The 19,841-nt window shown below is 28.5% G+C and overlaps 1 protein-coding gene across 1 annotated transcript; it reads right to left on the bottom strand.

Annotated features, from left to right (window-relative positions):
• Window positions 1-1,840: 1,840 nt before the first annotated feature.
• Window positions 1,841-17,620, bottom strand: LOC123294326 (homeobox protein six1a-like). Its single transcript, XM_044875474.1, has 6 exons — window positions 17,528-17,620; window positions 15,361-15,621; window positions 14,647-14,985; window positions 10,841-10,998; window positions 9,159-9,414; window positions 1,841-1,973 (listed from the first exon to the last, which is right to left on the bottom strand). The coding sequence occupies exons 2-6, from the start codon at window positions 15,573-15,575 to the stop codon at window positions 1,841-1,843; spliced, it is 1,101 nt and encodes a 366-aa protein (XP_044731409.1). The 5' UTR covers window positions 15,576-15,621; window positions 17,528-17,620.
• Between the last annotated feature and the right edge of the window lie 2,221 nt (window positions 17,621-19,841).

Raw genomic sequence — 19,841 nt, 5'->3', positions numbered from 1 at the left:
GATATAGAAATATCCAATTAAAAAGGATAGTCTATATGATTCATCATTTTTTCAGTCAACTTTGAACGATAAAATAATAATAAAAAGCCCGGTGATCTAGGAATTTTTAGTGATTTTCCGAAGCTTTGTTAATCGAAAAATGTATTTATAAAGTTTTATTGAAATCCGTAGTATTATTCAATAATTGCATATCTTCTTTTTGTCATTTTAAAAGTATATTTTATTTAATTTTTGTTTATACAACTCTTGAAATAACGGATGTGTGATCTTGAATTCGTAAGAATCAGACGAATTTCGTACATATAGAGGCTTTATGATTGCTAAAACCATATTTTTTACTTTTTACGTATGTTTCACATCATTCGTTTTATTTAATATTTACATTGCAAAAATTATTTTTATAATTCTTAGAAAATTACAGAGTAATTTTTTATTTTTTTTTTAAAGATGTATAAAATTTTTTTAATGTACGTAAATAATACGTTAATAATATGTAAAGGTGTTTGTAGTAAAGAATTTCATGAAAAATTTCTTTGAATAAACGCCAAAATAATGTTTTAATTTACAACATTTTATGATAATATATGTATTAAAGATATAGTTAATTTGTATATTATTTATTGTTTGAATTTTGAATACCACCTAAATCAGAGTCGGAATCCCCAAGAAATGATTTCCGAGCTACTGTACCTCGAATTCATGATCATCGACTCCAAAAACTTCCGTAAAGCGATATAAAGAAGTTTTGCACTCCTAGGTGTGGTTATAAAAAAATTGAAACCATCTCAAGTTGATTTTTGATCTCGGATTCGCGGTCAACGACCCCTAAAATTCCCGAGGGACGATATTTTTTAAATTTTTTTATCACTCTAACTGTTTGAGGTACTTTAGCGGTGGAAAAACTACCTTAGTTTTCTCATTTTTCCTAGTAATGCAGAGGTTAGTGGTGTTGAATGTTCCTGAAGGTCTGAGGAATAAATAGGTTAGGTTATATTGGCAGTCCGTCGTGATGAATTCCTCGAATTTAAGCTCTATATAATTCATGCTTTTTCTACAAGATTCTACCTTTTTACAAGCTATAATTTAACTTGCAATGCATGCCTGTAACCTTGTATGTAACTATTTTTGTTCGGGTGGAATCTTGTGACTCAATTTTGAAGCAAATACCTCTTACAGATTGAGCTGAAATTTTGTTTACACTTTTTGTTTGAGTTTTAAATTAAAAATTTAAATAAAAATGGCTTTTTAAAGCATAAGATTTTATTGTAGGTACTAAAAAGTAGAAAATAATTTTGTAAGAGTCATTCAAACATGACTATTTGTAAAAGCTAGAGGCGTGGTTCGAAGCACTTCAAGCTTTTACGAATACATAGTCATATATGAGTCACTCCTACAAAATTTTTACTTTTTAGTATAACAAAAGCATATCCTTTAAAAAATATTTTTTATTGTTCTTGTATTTGACAAAAATTTAAAATAAATCCACCGCTGAGATCGGCCGAATAAATTTAAATCATTAACCATGCGTCCTAAAAAATTTATTTTTGATTTATACCATAATATATTTATTGTAAATATTTTATGATACGCCGAATAATTGTGTTCATGCGTAATTGCTTACGAACCAGGAAGTTTAATTCCACATATAAATAATCTATAATGTATTTATCTTCTTAAAAATAGAATAAAAACTATATTTTTAATATTTTTCTTACGTATTTATTTATATATAATTTTTTCGAAAATTTTTTTTTCCGTAATTATTTATTTATTTTTTTTATTAACAAATCAAAATTAATAATAAATTAATTATTAAACAAAAAAAAAAGGATATCTGTAATTATATTTGATTATAATCAGGTAAATAGCTGACAACATGTGAATTTGGTTCGAATAGTCGACTTGCAGCTTGTTGTAATGCAGACATATCTAATGGATTATTGCCTAGAGTCATATTTGGTAACATTAAATCCCTGAAACAAATAAACAAACATTAAATTTTTTACTCATACTTAAGGACGTACAAAAAAACGGGAATATTCGTGAAATTTAAATTTGGTTCAAATATTTTTCCTTCGTAACTTTATTGACTGGACATTTCTACTAAACCATTATTTTAGTAATTAATATCGTTTTAATTACTTAAAATTAATTAATAAAAGTACAAATTCAGTGAGGGCATTTAAAAATTTCTAAAACGGAAATTCAAATTTTTATACGGACGTGACATCATAGTACGGGCTTGTCAAATTTGTTAACATACTGTATGATATTAATTACTTACATTTTATATGGTATTTCATTAAATTATATTATTCTACGGCTTTTTATTAGAAAACTTAATAATAACAAGTGTAAATTCTATGTTTTAAATTCATTTTTTTAACTGTAAATTATACATTACAAGACAGATCACGTACTTATACGTCATCAACAGAGAGCGCCAAAAAACTGAGTTTAAATATCTCAAAATTATACTATATTTTAAATATTTTTTTACACTTAATTACAGCATTTTTTAAGCAGTATTTTTATTTTTTACTTTGTTCTAACGGTGTTAACAATGAATTTAAAATATAAAAAAAATACATGAATATTATTCCCTATTCCTCGCATTAAAAGTGTGATTCATTTAAAACAATTATATTTGCATAATTACGAATTAAAAATAATTAATTGTTTTTTAATCAAAAGTAGGTTAGGTCAAAAAGCTCTAAATCATTTTGAAAGTATACAAATAATTATCTTGACACAAACTTCCTAGAAATAATAATCTTTTCTTATATTCTTTCTTTTTAAATATAAATGTTTTTAAGTTATTCTTCAGATTAAATTAAAACAAACAAATATGGAGTTATTTATATGAAAAAATTTTTTCTATAATTACAATTAATTGTTAACAAGGATTTTTTTATATTCAATTATAATTGATTTATTGTTTTATTTTAACTAATTTTACAGGTAGGGTCAAATGAAACGTCCTTGAAAAATGTTAAAAAGTGTTATATCAGGGGATCTTATATACAGTATATTGATTAGTTGAATTTTGTTAGATTTTCGATAAATATTAGAAAAATTTACTTTTTATAATAGATACAGATGCCAGAAATAAATTTTTCTAGAATTTTCTCAGCGAATTTTCAAAAAAAAGTACTAGGAAATTTGAGGTAAATCCGTTAGTTCTGATTTTTTGAAGATTTATTTATGATGTTGGCCCAATGAAAAATCCGAGTTTGTGATCAACCATCAACTTTTCACCAAACGCAACTTTTCAGTTTTTTGGATTTTTAGGACTGTTTATTGGACCAACATCATAAACGAATCTGCGAAAAATCTGATCTACTGGATTTGACGCAAGCTCTGATGTATAAATTTACTGGACTATAATGAAATTAAAAGTTCATTTTTTTAAAGTTTTTCCAAAAATGCTCCTTTTCTACTCGGCAGGGTAACATTTTATGGTGATTATAAATAATAATAATATATTTCAATGCAATTTCGCTCTTTTCTCAGCGAATAGCCAACGAATTCGAATCCAGCCTATTTCATTCGATAGGCTTTTATATTCAGATATTCTCTACAACTTTCTCATTTAAATCTTTTTGTAGATTGCTTTGTTTTTTTGCTGGAGTAACTCATTTGTGCTTTTTCTCATCATTGTCAAACCACCCAAGTAATAAAGTGTGCTCTGGTAATATGATTATTAAAAGGATTAATACTTTGATAGACTATTATATAAGTAACATTATAGATGACTTGAACTATATTAATTACCTTGATATGTCAATATTTTATGCAAGAACTATAATTTTTTTCTTTAATATAATTAATATGGTATTGAACTTACTTCTTATATAAATATATATTGCATTTTTTTACAATTAAAAATAGAGAAATATGTCATTCATATTATGATGAATCTTATGACAAGATTTATTCATTAATATCGTATGCGTTAGTATTGTTTTATTGAAGTATTTCAATGTTAAAATGTTGGAAAAAATATATATATAATTAGTATAAATGCTGTTTTAATAAATTTTAATATCAATTGAATAAATGCATTGTTTTATATTTAAGGATGAATGAGCATGGTAGTGAGGGCACAAATTTAAAAATAAATATTTTCAATTTTGATGATAAATTTATATTATTACTTGACGATATAAGACGAAAAGTAAGAATACAATTTTTCGATATCTGACTTAATTTTCAAAATATCGAAAATTTAAAATTTTGTTTAATTATTTAGCTTTCGATATTTCGAAAACCAAGACACATATCGAAAAATTTTATTCTTATTTTTCGTCTACATTCATGAAGTTATAACAAAATTCATCATCAAAGTTGAAAATAAGATAAAACTAATTTCAACCCTTAATCTACCCTGCTCTTACATCCCTTATATGGACGGTGACACTTAGTTTTTTTCTTTTCTAATTCATTGCTAATATGTTTACTTTCTATTAAAAAGTTTTTTTTTAATTTGTTTTCATTCATTCCAAATGAAAATTATCAAAAACTTCCAAAATATGTCGTTTTTTGAGATTCCTCCATAAGAGCCAATGTATTTTATATAGATTTTTAATGACTTTTTTCTTAAAAATTTGCACGGATATCTAAGCTGAAATTTTAACCACATATTCTTTGAGTAAAAGACTACCTACAAACAAATTTTGAGCCTTTAAATCAAACATAGTTGTCATGCTCATACATCCTTAAAAGATAACAAGAAGAAAATAATAATTTATTCACGTCTATTAACCTAAGCTTTCATGGAAATTTATTGTTTCAGCTTATTACAAATAAAATGAAATTAAATATTCATAAATAATTTACAAATGGAGTAACTTCTTATGGAGTGTACTTAAACTATTAGACCTGTTAATTATAACATTATTTTAATATTTCGCATTTTTACGAATACAAACTAGTTTTATTGCAATTCCGTTATGGCAATTTTTCGATCATAACAAAATCTATACAGTAGAAAGTAAATTATATTTATTAGCCAGAAGTAAACTACTACCTATTTATTATTTATTAATATTGTAAATAATAATATCTATCAATAAATATTGATTTATGATCTACTTATAAATTATAATTAACTAACTAAACTTCATAATATCTTGTCTTGTATCAAAAAATCAATCACTAAAGTCATATAATTTTAAAACTAATAAAATTATTTATTATTCGATCAGGGAAGACGCCAAGCTATCCATCAACCATTAAGTGCGATGCGGTGTATTCAGAAGTGTTTTTGTTGCCCTTTTTACCATGATATTTTAACTGCATTGTCAAAGTTTAGAAATGTAAGCAGTTTTAGAAAATTTTAATATTTTTAGTGTCATCATCAAATTCAGTTATTTGAGACTCCCGTTTCAAATTTTCTAGGTAAATTCAGTTAGAACTTGTGAAAATAATACGAAAATTAAGAGAAATTTTTCAATATACAGTCAAACCTGGATAAGCGAGAGTTCAAGGGAACACAATCTCATTCTCGCTTATAGAGGTTTTTCACTAACCCGAGTTTCTCGCTAATGCAGGTACATGGGAAGCGTTTCAGAAATATATAATAACAAGTCACAGCAAGTACGAATGTAGTAAATATGTCTCCTAAATAATATAAATAAATAAAGCTCGACTGTCGCTTATAGAGGTATAGATAAGTATAGCAGTCTCACTTACGGAGGTCCATGAGAGAAAAACGACTCTCTCTTATAGAGATTTCTGCTTCTCACTAATAGAGGTTTTGGGAGCTTAAAATGACGGTTCCTGACTATTACTCTCATTTATAGAGTTTTCTCACTTATCCACTTCTCACTTACCCAGGTTAGAGACGAACCAAAAAGATGAAAAGTTAGATCCAAAACGAGTGGGATTCAAAAAATAATTCATCCAGCTCTGTTATCTACCAAAGCGACCAGGTAATTTCTAGAGCCAGTTACTATAATGATACAATTTTCTCAATTGCGCAGTTATTCAAATTTCGTGGGCTCTGTAAGAATTATGTACTTCTCAGAAATAGTTTCAAAAAAACGCTCGCTTGAAATTAAAATATATTGATTGCAAGTTCTTTAACTGCGTATATTTCTAAACTGTGCCTGCGAATACAATTTTAACATATTATTAGTAAATACCAATCGTTAATACAGGTTAAATATACTTTAAAACGAACTGAGGGTCTTTAAAATTATGAAGGTAGCGTAAATTCACAATCGAATAAATAAAGAACTTCTACTAAAAAATAAATGTTTAAAATTATATCGAGAAAATTGTACTCTCTATGGAAACATTAATTTTCATGATAAAATTTTATTAATTTAATGTTAAAAATAAAAAACTGAACTGTAAATTATTAATTTCGATACTAATTCGCTCGAAAAATCCGCCATTTTGGTTTTATTTTTTTAAATACCTATCTAACAACACTTGAAATCCAATGAGCCGTTTGGAAGATACGAGATAATAAAGAAATTTACACCCAAGATACGCGTGAAAAATTTAACCACTCCTTGGCAGTTAGGTTAGGTTAGGTTAGAGTGGTTGTCCTGGGGTGAGACACACTTAGACCATAGGGTCCGTTGTGATACCGAAAGAAGGTTGGCCCATCCCCGGCCACTACTCCATGAACCATTTGGAACTGTTTACGAACAGCAGGAGAGCTTTGACGTCGACGGACTCCAGTCTTTGACAGTTGGAAAAAAACATTTTTTTTTTTGGCACAAATATAACGAAAGACTATTTCCACCTTCAAGATTTAAGAAGCTTTCGTTATAAACATGGATATGTTTATTGAATGTAGCGGACAACTCTTGAATTGGTGCCGTGTTGGCGAATTGCAAAATAAAAATATCATATACTAGAAATCTAGATGTTTATCTATTAGCATATAAAATATATATCTATCTATATTTTATCGGGTCAATAAATAATTGTTTATCTATTAGTAGATATTGATATTTCAGATCTAATAGTGCATATTTAGATCTATAATACCTCTAGTACCTATTCATGTTATTGATCCGATAAAAGTAAAATAAATAATGGCTTATTTTAATTTGATAATAAAATTATAATGTTTTTAGTTTGTAGATTATTTAAAATCTTTTGTAGGTACTTTTATTTCGATTATCATTGTTCGATATCTATTTTTTACTAATTTGAGAACTTAGTATTATGATTTTACATAATTATTACAATGAAGCTCATAACTAAGTTATATACTTTTGAAATTCGATAAGCAAAACACAATAAATTAGATGAGTAGTAAGATTGAGTCTTTAAAATCGGAACTGAAATAATAACCAGCGGTGTTCCGATTACTGAATTGGTTCTGATTTCTTAGTGGGTTTATAAAAAAAAAATAGAGGCTTCTAGAACAAAACGAAAAAAAATGAGACTAGATAGAGAAAAAAGTCAAATCCGTTCGAAAATTTACGAGAAAACACGGTTTTATCTCAAATTTTAGCTTTTAATGATATCTTTTTGTAAAAGAAATTTCGTTGCGAAATAGTATAACATTTCCGCACAATTTGCGTAAATACAAAAATTTGTGCTTCGGAAAAGTCGTGCGTGATCGGTAACGAAACCTAAGACAATTAAAACACAATATTTTCTACGTTAAAAGTTGCCATAACTGCATAATTATTAACTACTTATGACATTATTGTACCAGAAAAAATTTCTCAACAACTAGATTTAAATGTTTCGGTGGAAAAAAAACTAAACTCGAAAGTCGACCCATTTTTTACTTTACAGAATAATTTTAAAGAACTAATTCACTGATGTTTAGAAAAAACAATTCGAAATATTTTTTTAACAATATAACTACTTTAAATTTCAACATAAGCAATGCAGTGGCAATATCTTTACAATGAAGCACTGAAAATTGCATATCAACAAAAATAATTACTTCTAAATATACAATGACATTAAGAATATATTCTTTTAAGAAATTTTATTCCAAGCTCTTTCAAACATTTTCGAATAGAACTTTATGTAATTCTTTTAAAGTCAAAGGTTCAATTCTAGTATTATGTTAATTAATTTCAGTTGTATTATTTTAATAGTTTTAAAAATTGTATTGATTACTCCACTGTTTTTGCAATAGTTTGTGATGATAGGCAACTTTTAATACTTGACTGCCAAGAAATTGTCAATGTAATTAGTTTAAAAAAAATTTTTTAATAAATATTTTTACTGAGAAAATAGATATTAATTTATTATATTGCAAGAGATCAATTATCTTCTGCATTCAAAATCTTAGAAATCATGTATTTATTTCGTTTTCGATCAAATATTGTATTTTCTAAAATCTTTTAAAGTGTTTTAAAGATCTCGTTATATAGTATATAATTCCAGTTATTGTAAGTAATCTTTAATATTAATTAAATTCCAAAATTAGCATCAAATTCCAAGAAACTTTTTGTTTGTTTTGAGTATACAGTTGTTAAAAAGGTCATGTTGTCAAAACTAAAGCGTAACCAATATATTTAAAATCTGAAAGTCACGTAAATCTTTACACTTTTACAATTTGCACTGTTTTTTTCTGCTAAAAAAATATAAATAAATCGTTATTCAATAAGAACAAACATTTTAGCATTCATTTTGTTATAATTGGATTTTTTGTTATTAACGTTTTTATTATTTTCGTGAATTTAACGTGACGTAATCTTCATGTTCGTCAGTTCATTGCCTGCGTTCAATCACATTTGGAATATATGTCTATAAAATAAAAATCTTTTATACAGATAATTCTGAATAAACTCATACGAAGAGCGATTTCTCGCGGGATTAATTTAGGCAATTTTTCGAAAACTATTCGTTCAATTGATAAATTCGCTAAATTAACTATATGTTCCGCCGTTTCATAAGGCATATCGATATGTATTTTATCCTTATTATGAAAAAATAATTACAGTTAGTCAATTTATACCGCCATTTTCTACTGCCCGGAACTTTTTACTTAAAAGTGTAGTTTTTCAATTGCTCGATTACTCAGTTTTGACATTCACCTTTGGGCAACGACTAGGTCCATAATTCTTCAACGAGCTACAAATTTTTTCCAAAAACAATGCTTACTTCGTTACACTATTTGAATTCAGGTACCTAATGTGCTCAAAAATCACTCTTAAAATGAAAATACTTACGTTCTACCCGGCGGCTGTTGAGGTGTTCGATCACGTTGTCTACGATTTTTAAACCAATTTGATACTTGTGTTAATGTTAGACCAGTACGTTTTGCTAATGCACGTTTATCATCTGGTGTTGGATAACGATTACGTGCATAACATTCTTTTAATGCGGATCGACTACGTTCCTTAAAACAATAGACAGTCTCTTCGCCATCCCATATTGTCTTTGGCAATGGATATTTTTTACGTATACGATATTTATCTACAGCACCTAAAAAATATGAAATCATTTAAAATTTCTTTGCGAATGGTTCTATGTCAAATCATGCCTGAAAATAAGTCTAAGAGATATTTCATTCCTTCCCACATAAAAGATTAATTCGTCGAAACAGGTGAATTTTCTATTCGACTGTTCTTACTGTCTTTTCAGGATTGAAGATAAATTTGATTAATAATTTTAAGCATTTTAAATTAATTTTAATTTTCGCCGCGTTTTTCAATCCATTCGAAAGTTAAAGACTTCTAGACTCCTAAATTTTAATGTATTGTAAAAGGAAAATAGCTTTCCGTGCAACTTTTTCATACAGCCTTCAAAATCAAAAGCTCTCAAGGTTACACAATTTTTTAACGAGTATTTCCAGCTTCACGCGATCAAAGCTACACATATATTTATAGTACCTATATGGCATTCTGTGAAACTTTTTCAAACCACCTTCAAAATGTTCTTTGGCTCGTTCTGATCAAAAGCTCTCACGGCCAGAAACTTTTTAACGGCTAGTTTTCGGGCTACGGGAGATCAAAGCTGTAAATACATTATAGTTATATAGTCCGTAGTTCGAAAACTACTCATTTTAGGGGCCGGTTTGAAAAAATTTTACAGAAGAGACTGGCTATCTATATGAATCTGATCCGACCCGAGAATCAATCTGAGATGGATTAAAGTACCCCTATCAAGGCCATAACAGCTCAATTAATGTGGGCCGGATATGTGCACCAGCTTCAGGCCCGGACTGTCTCAAGTGTTACAAATCTTATCCGAATCTGATCCAGCCCACCACTTCTCAGCATGATGTCATTTCAGAAAAATTGGATCAGTTTTTGATCAGTCGAGAACCAATCTGGGACTGATAAAAATACCTCTATCAGGGCCGTAAAAGCAGAGTCGATGCGGGCCGGATAAGTGTACCAGCCCGGAGCGACTTAAGCGTTACACAACTTGTCCGAATCTGATCAGATTTTCCACATCCAAGCCGGATAGAACCTTCGACCAATTGGATCAGACCCGGATTAAAATTTCTACTCGGGATATAGATAATAAATTGTTTAGGAGCTACAACCTGAAAAGCCAAAACCTCTTCAACTTGCCCCGGTCTACCCTACTGAAAACTTTATGAATTAATAAAAAAAATTACTTTTAATTAAAAAACTACTTTTTCCTGTCAAAATTTATATTGCGTTAAAATAGAGACTCCCTTTGTAACAGTATTCAAAATGATCATTTATTTTTAGCACGAAAATTTCCCTAAAATCGAATAGAATAAAACCACACGACGGGTAGAAATTACTAGTTAAATATTTCGTAATAATAAAATAATAAACACTCCCCATTACAAAATTACCCAACAAACACAATGAAATAAATATATATAAAATGAACACCCCTGTAATTGAACAAAAATAAAATAAAGAAAACTTACCAAGCGGTCGACCACGTACTTTTTCCACTTCTGAATAATGTGCCTTAAACCATAACGCTTGTAATTCATTGTGATAATTTATACTAAATGCATGTGATTCTAATATCGCATATAATTCATGATAAACACCCCGATGAAATGCAACATTCGCTCGTGCCCTAAATCAAACATTTGAAAAAAAAAATTTAATATTAAATTATTAGTTATTGATATATTTTTATTTTTACACAGTACGCGGTCTTTAACAAATATATAGTCCTTTACAATTTGGCAAACATAATTTATGTTATTATAGTAGTTAGAACCTTGGATTCTACGCGCGTTAAATCTATAATTGTGGGTTTTATGAATTATTTTTTTTTAATATTCGGGTTTCTCTCTCCATTTAAACAATTTATTAAATCCAAATAAAATATATGTTTTAAACAATTTAGAACCAAAATTGAAAATATTAAAGTAAAAATCATCAGATTTGGAACCGAAATAGCTCGTTTGAAAACTTGTACTTCCTAGTGTTGGAATCTACTACTCAAAAATTTGTATCATCCCTTTCCGCTTTGTACGGAAGGTTGAAATGATGAGAAATGTAATCCCTATGTAATCTTACCATGGTCGACAACTTGTACATTTTAGTTTTGGAATATATTGCTAAAAAATTTGATTACCTCTTGTCCCTTTGTACGAAGGGTTCAAAGAGTGCGAAATGTGAAAGCATACAAAAATTTAAAAAATTCTTTTTCAACAAATTAATTTCATACATATAGTGCCATGATTATTTCAAAAGATACAGGATTTTAAATCCAGAAGCATCAATTTTGCTTGGCAAGCGAATATCCTGGTACATAAAGCTCGTATGGAAATTTGTTATACTGTTTTTCAAGAAAAATATACAAGCTTTCGAGTGGTTTTAACAAATTTGTTGTAGTCGCGTTCGAGAATATTTTTAAACTTCGAATATCTTTCTATATAAATTTGAAAATAGGTACCACAACAGTATTGGAACCATACTAACGTATTTTTACCATCAAAAACAGACTTTTTTTCCATTCATGAAACAGTTTTTCAATCAATAAAATTTCATAAAAAATATGTCTCAACTAGTGTCAACGGTTTCTTCAAAGGGATAGTAATCGAATTTAAAACGTCTTCTATACTCCAAATTTATTGCAAATTATGAGACTTATGGTAAACATTCGAAAACAAAATGTGCCTTAGTCCGTCGGTTCCAAACACAACATTCGTTTTCAAACATTCGAAGTATTAAAATATATTAATTGATATAAATTACGTCATGTAACGACGCAAAAGCTTCATAGTTTTTTATAACAAAAGCTAAAAAAAAAAGATTATTTTCTCATGAAGTATCTTTTATTTTAGATTTCTCCTCAACAGCAATGTAAGTAATATCGATTTTCATTGACTTTTTTCTTAAAAATTTGCATGAATAACTAAGCTGAAATTTAAACCACACAATCCTTGAGTAAAAAAGCTTTTAAATCAAACATTGTTGTCATGCTCATACATCCTTAAATGTAAGTAAAATCAATTTTTGTTTTTGGCTTTAATAAAAGCTATAAAAATTATTGTATGGCATTTATATTTGTAAACATAAAATTTGAACTAATAAAATTCACGAATAAAATACCTACAACATTTCTGAGAACAAAATATTAGTTTTAAATATTTGCAATTTACTGCAAATGCAAGTAATTTCAAAGGAAACCTAATTTAAGTAGGAAATTTTCATTCTTCAGTTAATTCAAAGTTAGTTGGCCATAATATTTTCGATAAAGCATTTTCGATAAAGGAGGATATCGAAGAAGGGGTATTAACTATTTTAAGAAAAATACAATTAATGTAGCTCAATTGTCCAATAAGCTATGCTTTTTACAGATTCATAAAAGAATTAAAAGAAACCTGAAAAAAATTTCATAATGATCGAAGTTCATTGAATATTTATTATCTATTTTTATTGTCGAAGGAAAGTTTTAAAGCAGTATTCTGGTCTAGAAATTAGAAGAAATCAATTATTTTTAAAGGTTAGACTCTTAAGATTATGTCCTTAAATGGATTTTTCAAAATTCGAATTATCTTCGAAGATACAGCGGATTTTCTGGTAACGAAGATCGAACTTATCACTCGGTACTGTGGCCTTTTGATGCCTCAAAAGAAGGCAAAACAGAAGAAGAAGCTGAGGGAATTGTTTCTCAAACTTAAAACGCGTTTTTCTTGAAACTACATTTTTCGAGATGGTAGACATGATGTCTCATGTTTTATTCGACCGACTCCTTTAAAATTCGGTCAAAACAAATTTTTTTCCGGCGTCATTTTTTGAATTTTTTTGCTTATTTTTTTTCTGAGGTCCAGTTTTTCAATTTTTTTGAATCGTCTTCGCTTCGGCCATCAACGAACATGAGTCCGATACATTCTTTACTTTATATTTGTGTATAAAAATTATTTTCGGAATTTTAATAATTATTTCAAATGAAATGCAATAAATGGTTGTTAAAAAATTTCTTAATTAGAAATTATAATGTTATTATAAAACATTTCCTATGAATTAATAATATAATCTTTTTATTCAAAACAATTTATTCCTAAGAAATTTCGCAGTATATAATTAACAAAATTAGATTCTCGATTAACTGTTTGATCATACGATGGATATTTTCTTTTCTTTTTTTAGGAAGCTCGTCATGAAAAAACGGGGACAACTATCGTAAATATAGTATTAATCTCTGACCAAATCTTCTCAAGAAAAACAGAACTTAATACCATCTCAATAAGTATAGTGATCCAAGTAAAACCTAAAGCACAACTTTGCAATTCGGTAAAATGATAATATTTCACACACAAGTCCGTCGGGATTAAATCCTTAATCTTCTCCTTCGTTAAATAAACGTTGATATTCCAGAGTAAAATGAAAACTAAGGTACCAGCGAGCGACTATTAATATCTTCTTGAAAAAAGAGATCTTGTTCTTTCAATGAGACTCACTACGAGTATGCTATGTGTCTTAATAAACGCAGATTACAATTTTAAAACTGATTTCTCTTAATCCTGATCCTGTTTTTGCCTGATTTTTGCAGTATAAAACAGTCGATTCGTCCGTCACCGTAAGAAGGCTACTGAAGGGCGTTTGGCATAAGATACTGAAGACATATCCAAATCAACTAAGCAAAGTGTATCATCTTTAAATCTGTCAAATAAAGTTGCGTGACGCCCCCCCCTCGTACAAATTGGTTAGCAATGCCTTTCAGTTTTGCCTATTTGGTACTGAGACTATGAGCTTTAATACCGACGGCGGTAGTTTATCACTGCTTAAACTATCATGAATAATAACGTAAGCCATTACTGGTTATGTTTATGTCCGTTTCCTGCGGCAAACACACTACCTTTCAATTCATATATTCTTTCCTCAACAAGAATTTATTGCAAATGCATGTAATCGGGAAGCTTTATTACTCAAAGCACAACACTTTTTTACTTCAAGCGAACGATAAATGATTTATAAAATGAAAATAATGAAAACTCTGTTATTTACAAAGAAAAACGGTATGCTTAGGGTAGCGGGTTCGATTCCCGCCGTCGCAATAAAATTAATTTAATTAATAGTTATGATGGGCTGGTGTAGTGCATGGTATATGTATGAAGGAGGTGCACTCAGCCTCTGAAATTGAGGAGCTGATAAATGAAATTATCAGCGGAAAGGTGGTAAAACACATACATGGTATCACACTGCGTTCTATAGCCTAAGTGTGTCCTCCGTGGACAGCCAATACAAAGAAGAACCAAAATCGAATTACCTTAAAACACTTTCATTGCCACGTAACAGTTCACACGGTGGTAAACTCCATAAAAATGTTGCTAAACGTTCAATATCACCACGCTGCTGTAACGCTTCACACATACATTGTACTTGTTCAGCGGAAAAACTGATATCACTTTTTATACATAAATCACTATTACTGTTATTGTTATGACTGCTATTATTTGGTGATAATAATGAAAAACTTATTAATTTCGTTGTTTCATTATTATTGTTATTACTATTATTATTATTATTGTTATTTTTATGTTTATCTAAATTTACAATAACATTATTACTATCACTTATCGATCTACTATTGTTATTGTTATTACTACTATTATTTACACGATTATTATTATTGTTATTGTTATTATTATTACGTGTTATTGTTAATTCACTACCACGATAATATTTATTATTATTTTCATATATTATTGCACTATTATTTTTATTATTGTTATTGTTATTAGTAAATATAATGTTATTATTAAAATATGGTGTTGTTGTTATTGTTGTTGGTAATGTTATTAATTTATTATTTTGTTGTTTCTCATTTGTTTTTAATGTTATTATATCTGTATTATAAAAAGCATCGTTATTTAATTGTTTATTTTGTATGTTATTATAATATGTTTCGTTATTGTTATTTGATGATGTTGTTACACGTGTTATTACATTATTATTATATTGATTTTTTATATCTTTTAACTTTTGTTTATTATTTAGATTTGTTAATGATGATGTATTTATAAATAAATTATCTTGATTGTGATTGGCTGCTGTTGATGATGTGTAATAATATGTGAATATATTATTTTTTTGATCTTGATTCGTTTCTGATGTACTATCGATAATCATTGTGGAATCAATACTTGATACACTTGATAAAGATGTATCGAAATCACCGTTGTTATGGTTGTCCATTATTGGTTTATCGCTGTATTTTTATAGATGATACATACATTTACATCTGGAAATTTTGTAAGCAGTTTTTAATTAAATACACATTATTGATAGAAAAAATTGAAAAAATGGGTTCAATAAAATCAAATTATGATAGCATGCAAATCTTATGGGATCGAAGTAGAAGGCTCACACGTTTTAATAATTGAAATGAGTAGTTTGAAAGGCTTCGATTGCACTTTATCATTTAAGTATTGACAATTCAATGTTTAAATCTTTTATCTTGAGCCTTGAATGTGGTAAATTATCACACGTTTTAATAATTGAAAGGTTCCGATTGCACTTTATCAATATTTAAATCTTTTATCTTGATCCTTGGATGTGGTAAATTAAAAAATTGTGAATATTTGTTGCGCTTATTGTCATTTCTACATTAATCATCCTACGGAGTGTGCCAAAAATAGGTACATACACTCGAAATACAACATTTTTCTTCTGGGATAGTGGGACAGTCGAGTAAAAAATGACAGAAATATAACTTTGTAACAACTTTCAAGAAATGGGTTATTTGTGGAACTAATCACTCAAATCCAAACTGATCACTGCAAATATCAGATTAACTTCAAACGTCCCTCAGGAAATATTATAAAAGGGCAGGGAGTAACCATCTTCAATTTTGTAGGCGAAGAGTGAAGAAGACTAATGAGACCCGCCTTTTCCTAGTCCTAAGAATGATTCCACTCTTTTTGTGATGATTTAACACTTAAAATAACAGTTGAAGCACCGGACATCAAAATAACAGTTTGATTTGAAGTGCTATTGCATCTACTAACTGTCGATGAATCATTAGCCTCAATATTGTTAATTTATTGGCAACTCAAAAGTATCTAGATTCTAGATCAATAGATCGGACTCATCAATTTTATTGCATTTACCCCAAAGTGCTTAAAAAATAGACTTTAATCTTTGTTTTCTACATTATTAATCACATAGCGATTAAATTAAAGCAATAAATTAAAAAAGACATTGTTATTTTCGATCATGTTAAGAATATCTTCTTCGTCAGAAAGGCCTTGTTGTACGAGACGTTCTGCATTAACCTTAGTAAAATTTCCTTTTTCTGCTTAATGACGAAAAATATTTTAGAACACTTGTTCATAAAGAATTCTTCTATCCCCGCACTGATGCTCTTGCATTTCCGTCAAAATATCCGTAAATAAAGTGAATATCGTTACATTCTTGATTTGTTAACGTAGCCATTAAATTAATCTTAAAATTACAACAATGACAAAAAAATTACTTGGCTTACCAGATTAATTTACTATTAAGTTTAATCCTCTTAACTATTACCTTAAGGGACATAATAGTGCCCATAACTCCTTAACTATTGGAGTTTAGACAAAAGTATATAAGGCACTTTTGACTCAAAATTGTCTAGAGAATAAGCTCCTAAACTATGTCCATCGAGTCACGGGACACCCTGTATACCTTACATTTGAACTGTGTATTCAATTTTATGAACTCACTTCTCAAGACTGTTATGCACAAACTTTTCATTGGCGTGAAACTTTATAATACTTCAAATATTAATTGGTAGAAAGAAAATTTCTAAAGAAAAGCAGTTTTCCAGATAAGAATGGTTAAAATTACAATTGAATTTCTGCAATTACTGCGATTATATACTCTTTACTCCTTCGAATTGCAATTTGGATATGTTATAGGTATTCATATTCTACCTTCTTCTAGTAGTGCTTGAAATTCAATTGTTCAAGTTTAACCATTGTTATCTAGAAAACCGTATTTCTTCATAAATTTTTTCCCCACCAATGAATATTTAAGAAAATTCTTAAAAAAATTATAAAGTTTGTCAAAGAATGTTTAAAATTTGTACATAACAGCCTTAATGTTACAATTTTCTATATAAATAGGATATTACAAATCATAATTATCAAAAAACTTTGCAAAGTACTTACTTTCCTCAAAATTGAAATCCCTCAATTTCTTCAATTCAAAACACAAACTCGTAAAATCATCATTTCCACATAATTAATTTGCAAATCATTAAAACCAAAATTGTTTCGTTGGAACACAATCACTTTATTTATAATCATCGCACCAAAATATTTTTCCACCAAACAATCATTTTAATTTTCACGCATTAAGGGTTGGAAACTTTTTACTAAAGGGTAAATTGGAGTAAATAAACCATAACACCGAAGGATATTATGTTCCTTATCAATCAAATCAAAGATTGTCGGGTTTTTTTTTAATTAAAATCGTGTTATCAATCTTCAAGTCAACTAATGATATTAAATCAAAATTGTTTTGAGTCGAGCCATTTAGTTGTATCGTAAAATCAAAAGTTGTAGATTACACATTAGGTAAGCAAAATAATAACAATATAATATTTTACTGCAATGTGTAGTTAAAAGACGCAATTCGACGCCGTATCGCGCAGAAGGTGTACAAAATAGCCGTACACTATGTATATATGTATACATGTATACATTTAAAGCACATGTTCCTTGGTATAATTTGTGTATATGTATACAAAATATTACCCTTCGAACGTTTATGCTCTTTGTGTCATGAACGGGGCTCCACCCTTAAAATCTACACATTCACCAATCATAAAACATGTCACTATGGTTACATTTAAAAGCCAGAACCAATCGGTAATCCTGTTTCATAAAATATTTTTTCCTTTTTTTAATGTTTTATTATAGTCGGGTTTTTTTTTGTATATGTAGAAGGTATTTCGCTTTGTACTTTTATATATATATATATAAATGTTTTTCTATTGAATAGAGTGCTTATGTTGGGTTGTTGAGTTTTTTTAATTCAAAAGAAGAATTGTATAATTTGGTTTGTGTGAAGGGATGAAGAGGATTATTTGAAAGGTTCTGAAATTAAATTTTTTTTTGTTGTTGTTGCTGTTGAAATGTGTTTTTATGAAATCAGTTTTATACACATTTTTTGTTGAGGAGAATTCAGGATGTGATGGTTAGGAAGTCTATAAAAAAAACAGGATAATTTGACTAAAACTTTTCTTTGTATTGATTCCATTAACGACGTGTATGAATTGAGACTTACGTTTTAAATTTTCAGGGTGAATTCTGTTAGAACTTAAAGACAAAAATTAAGAATAAAATTTATTGAAATGTACCATATTTTTTGAAATATTGATGTCTAAAAATTTAGATAAAATCATTCATACAAGAAATAACAAACAAATGCCATAAATTTTATCAATCTAAATGTATTTTATGGAAAAACTAGTACCGATTGCTATAATTTTCCTTATTGGAAAATATCTGTCAAGCTTTTAACTAATGAATATTTTGTTTACCAAATTAATCTTTTTAAATTAAGCTTTGTTAACTAATAAAGCATACCTTTAAAATCACTTCAAAGATTTATCTGTTAATAACGCTAACTTTATCAGCTAGCTTCGTGAGGAAAAAATTTCCCTCCTTATAAAGAGGTTTAATTAGAATGAATAAACAAGATTTAAGGATGATCCTTAGTAAAACATGATTTTTATGAACGTCCTTAATAGATAACGCTACAAATTATGGTGGGAACGTAGTGAAGAATATGAACTATATACTAAAATTAACTTAACGAGGCCAAACTTGGAAATTTTAAAATACATTTTGAGTCTAGTTTATTGAATTTAAGTTATTTCAAAGATGAATTAGAAAGATGAAACCAGATAAATTAAATTGTGTGCTTTAAAAAACGTACTTTGCATCTCAAAGCATCCCTAATTTGTTTATTTTCATATATCTAGTTTTGTTTGCAAAATAACTTTATGTATAAAAACCTAAAAATGTTCAAAAATGACTGTTCTAAATAGTGTGGATTCATATTCTTTACATGTTTAATATCGACTACTTTGAAAATTTTTAGCAGCTATCAGAGACGGCCAATAGGTATGGGTATGGGTATGGAGGTTAGCGGGCCATGCTCGAGCATCGCGCCTCGAGGCAATGGTTCAGAGCACATAGCCAAATAGACCCTTGTACTCTATCCCCGCTACGCTTTTCAGTGGCTATTATAACCAACTGACGTACTGAAACCCAGGATCCGCCTAGCGCTGAGTTTCCTAATTTCTTCTGGTTCGACTATGGCCGGGCAGTAACAGAGAAAGTAGAGACGGCCAATACTTTAACCAATTGTTTTACTACTATAAGTCGCTTAAAACTACCAATTTTAAAAATTTTCTTGAGAATGTACTTTAAGACTCATGTTAGAAATAATTTCAAACGAAATAACCTATTTCAA

Source organism: Chrysoperla carnea, chromosome 2, assembly GCF_905475395.1.
Source record: "Chrysoperla carnea chromosome 2, inChrCarn1.1, whole genome shotgun sequence".
Classification (NCBI taxonomy): domain Eukaryota; kingdom Metazoa; phylum Arthropoda; class Insecta; order Neuroptera; family Chrysopidae; genus Chrysoperla; species Chrysoperla carnea.
Note: the sequence above shows the minus strand (reverse complement) of the source record. Positions and strands in the feature narration are given on the sequence as shown.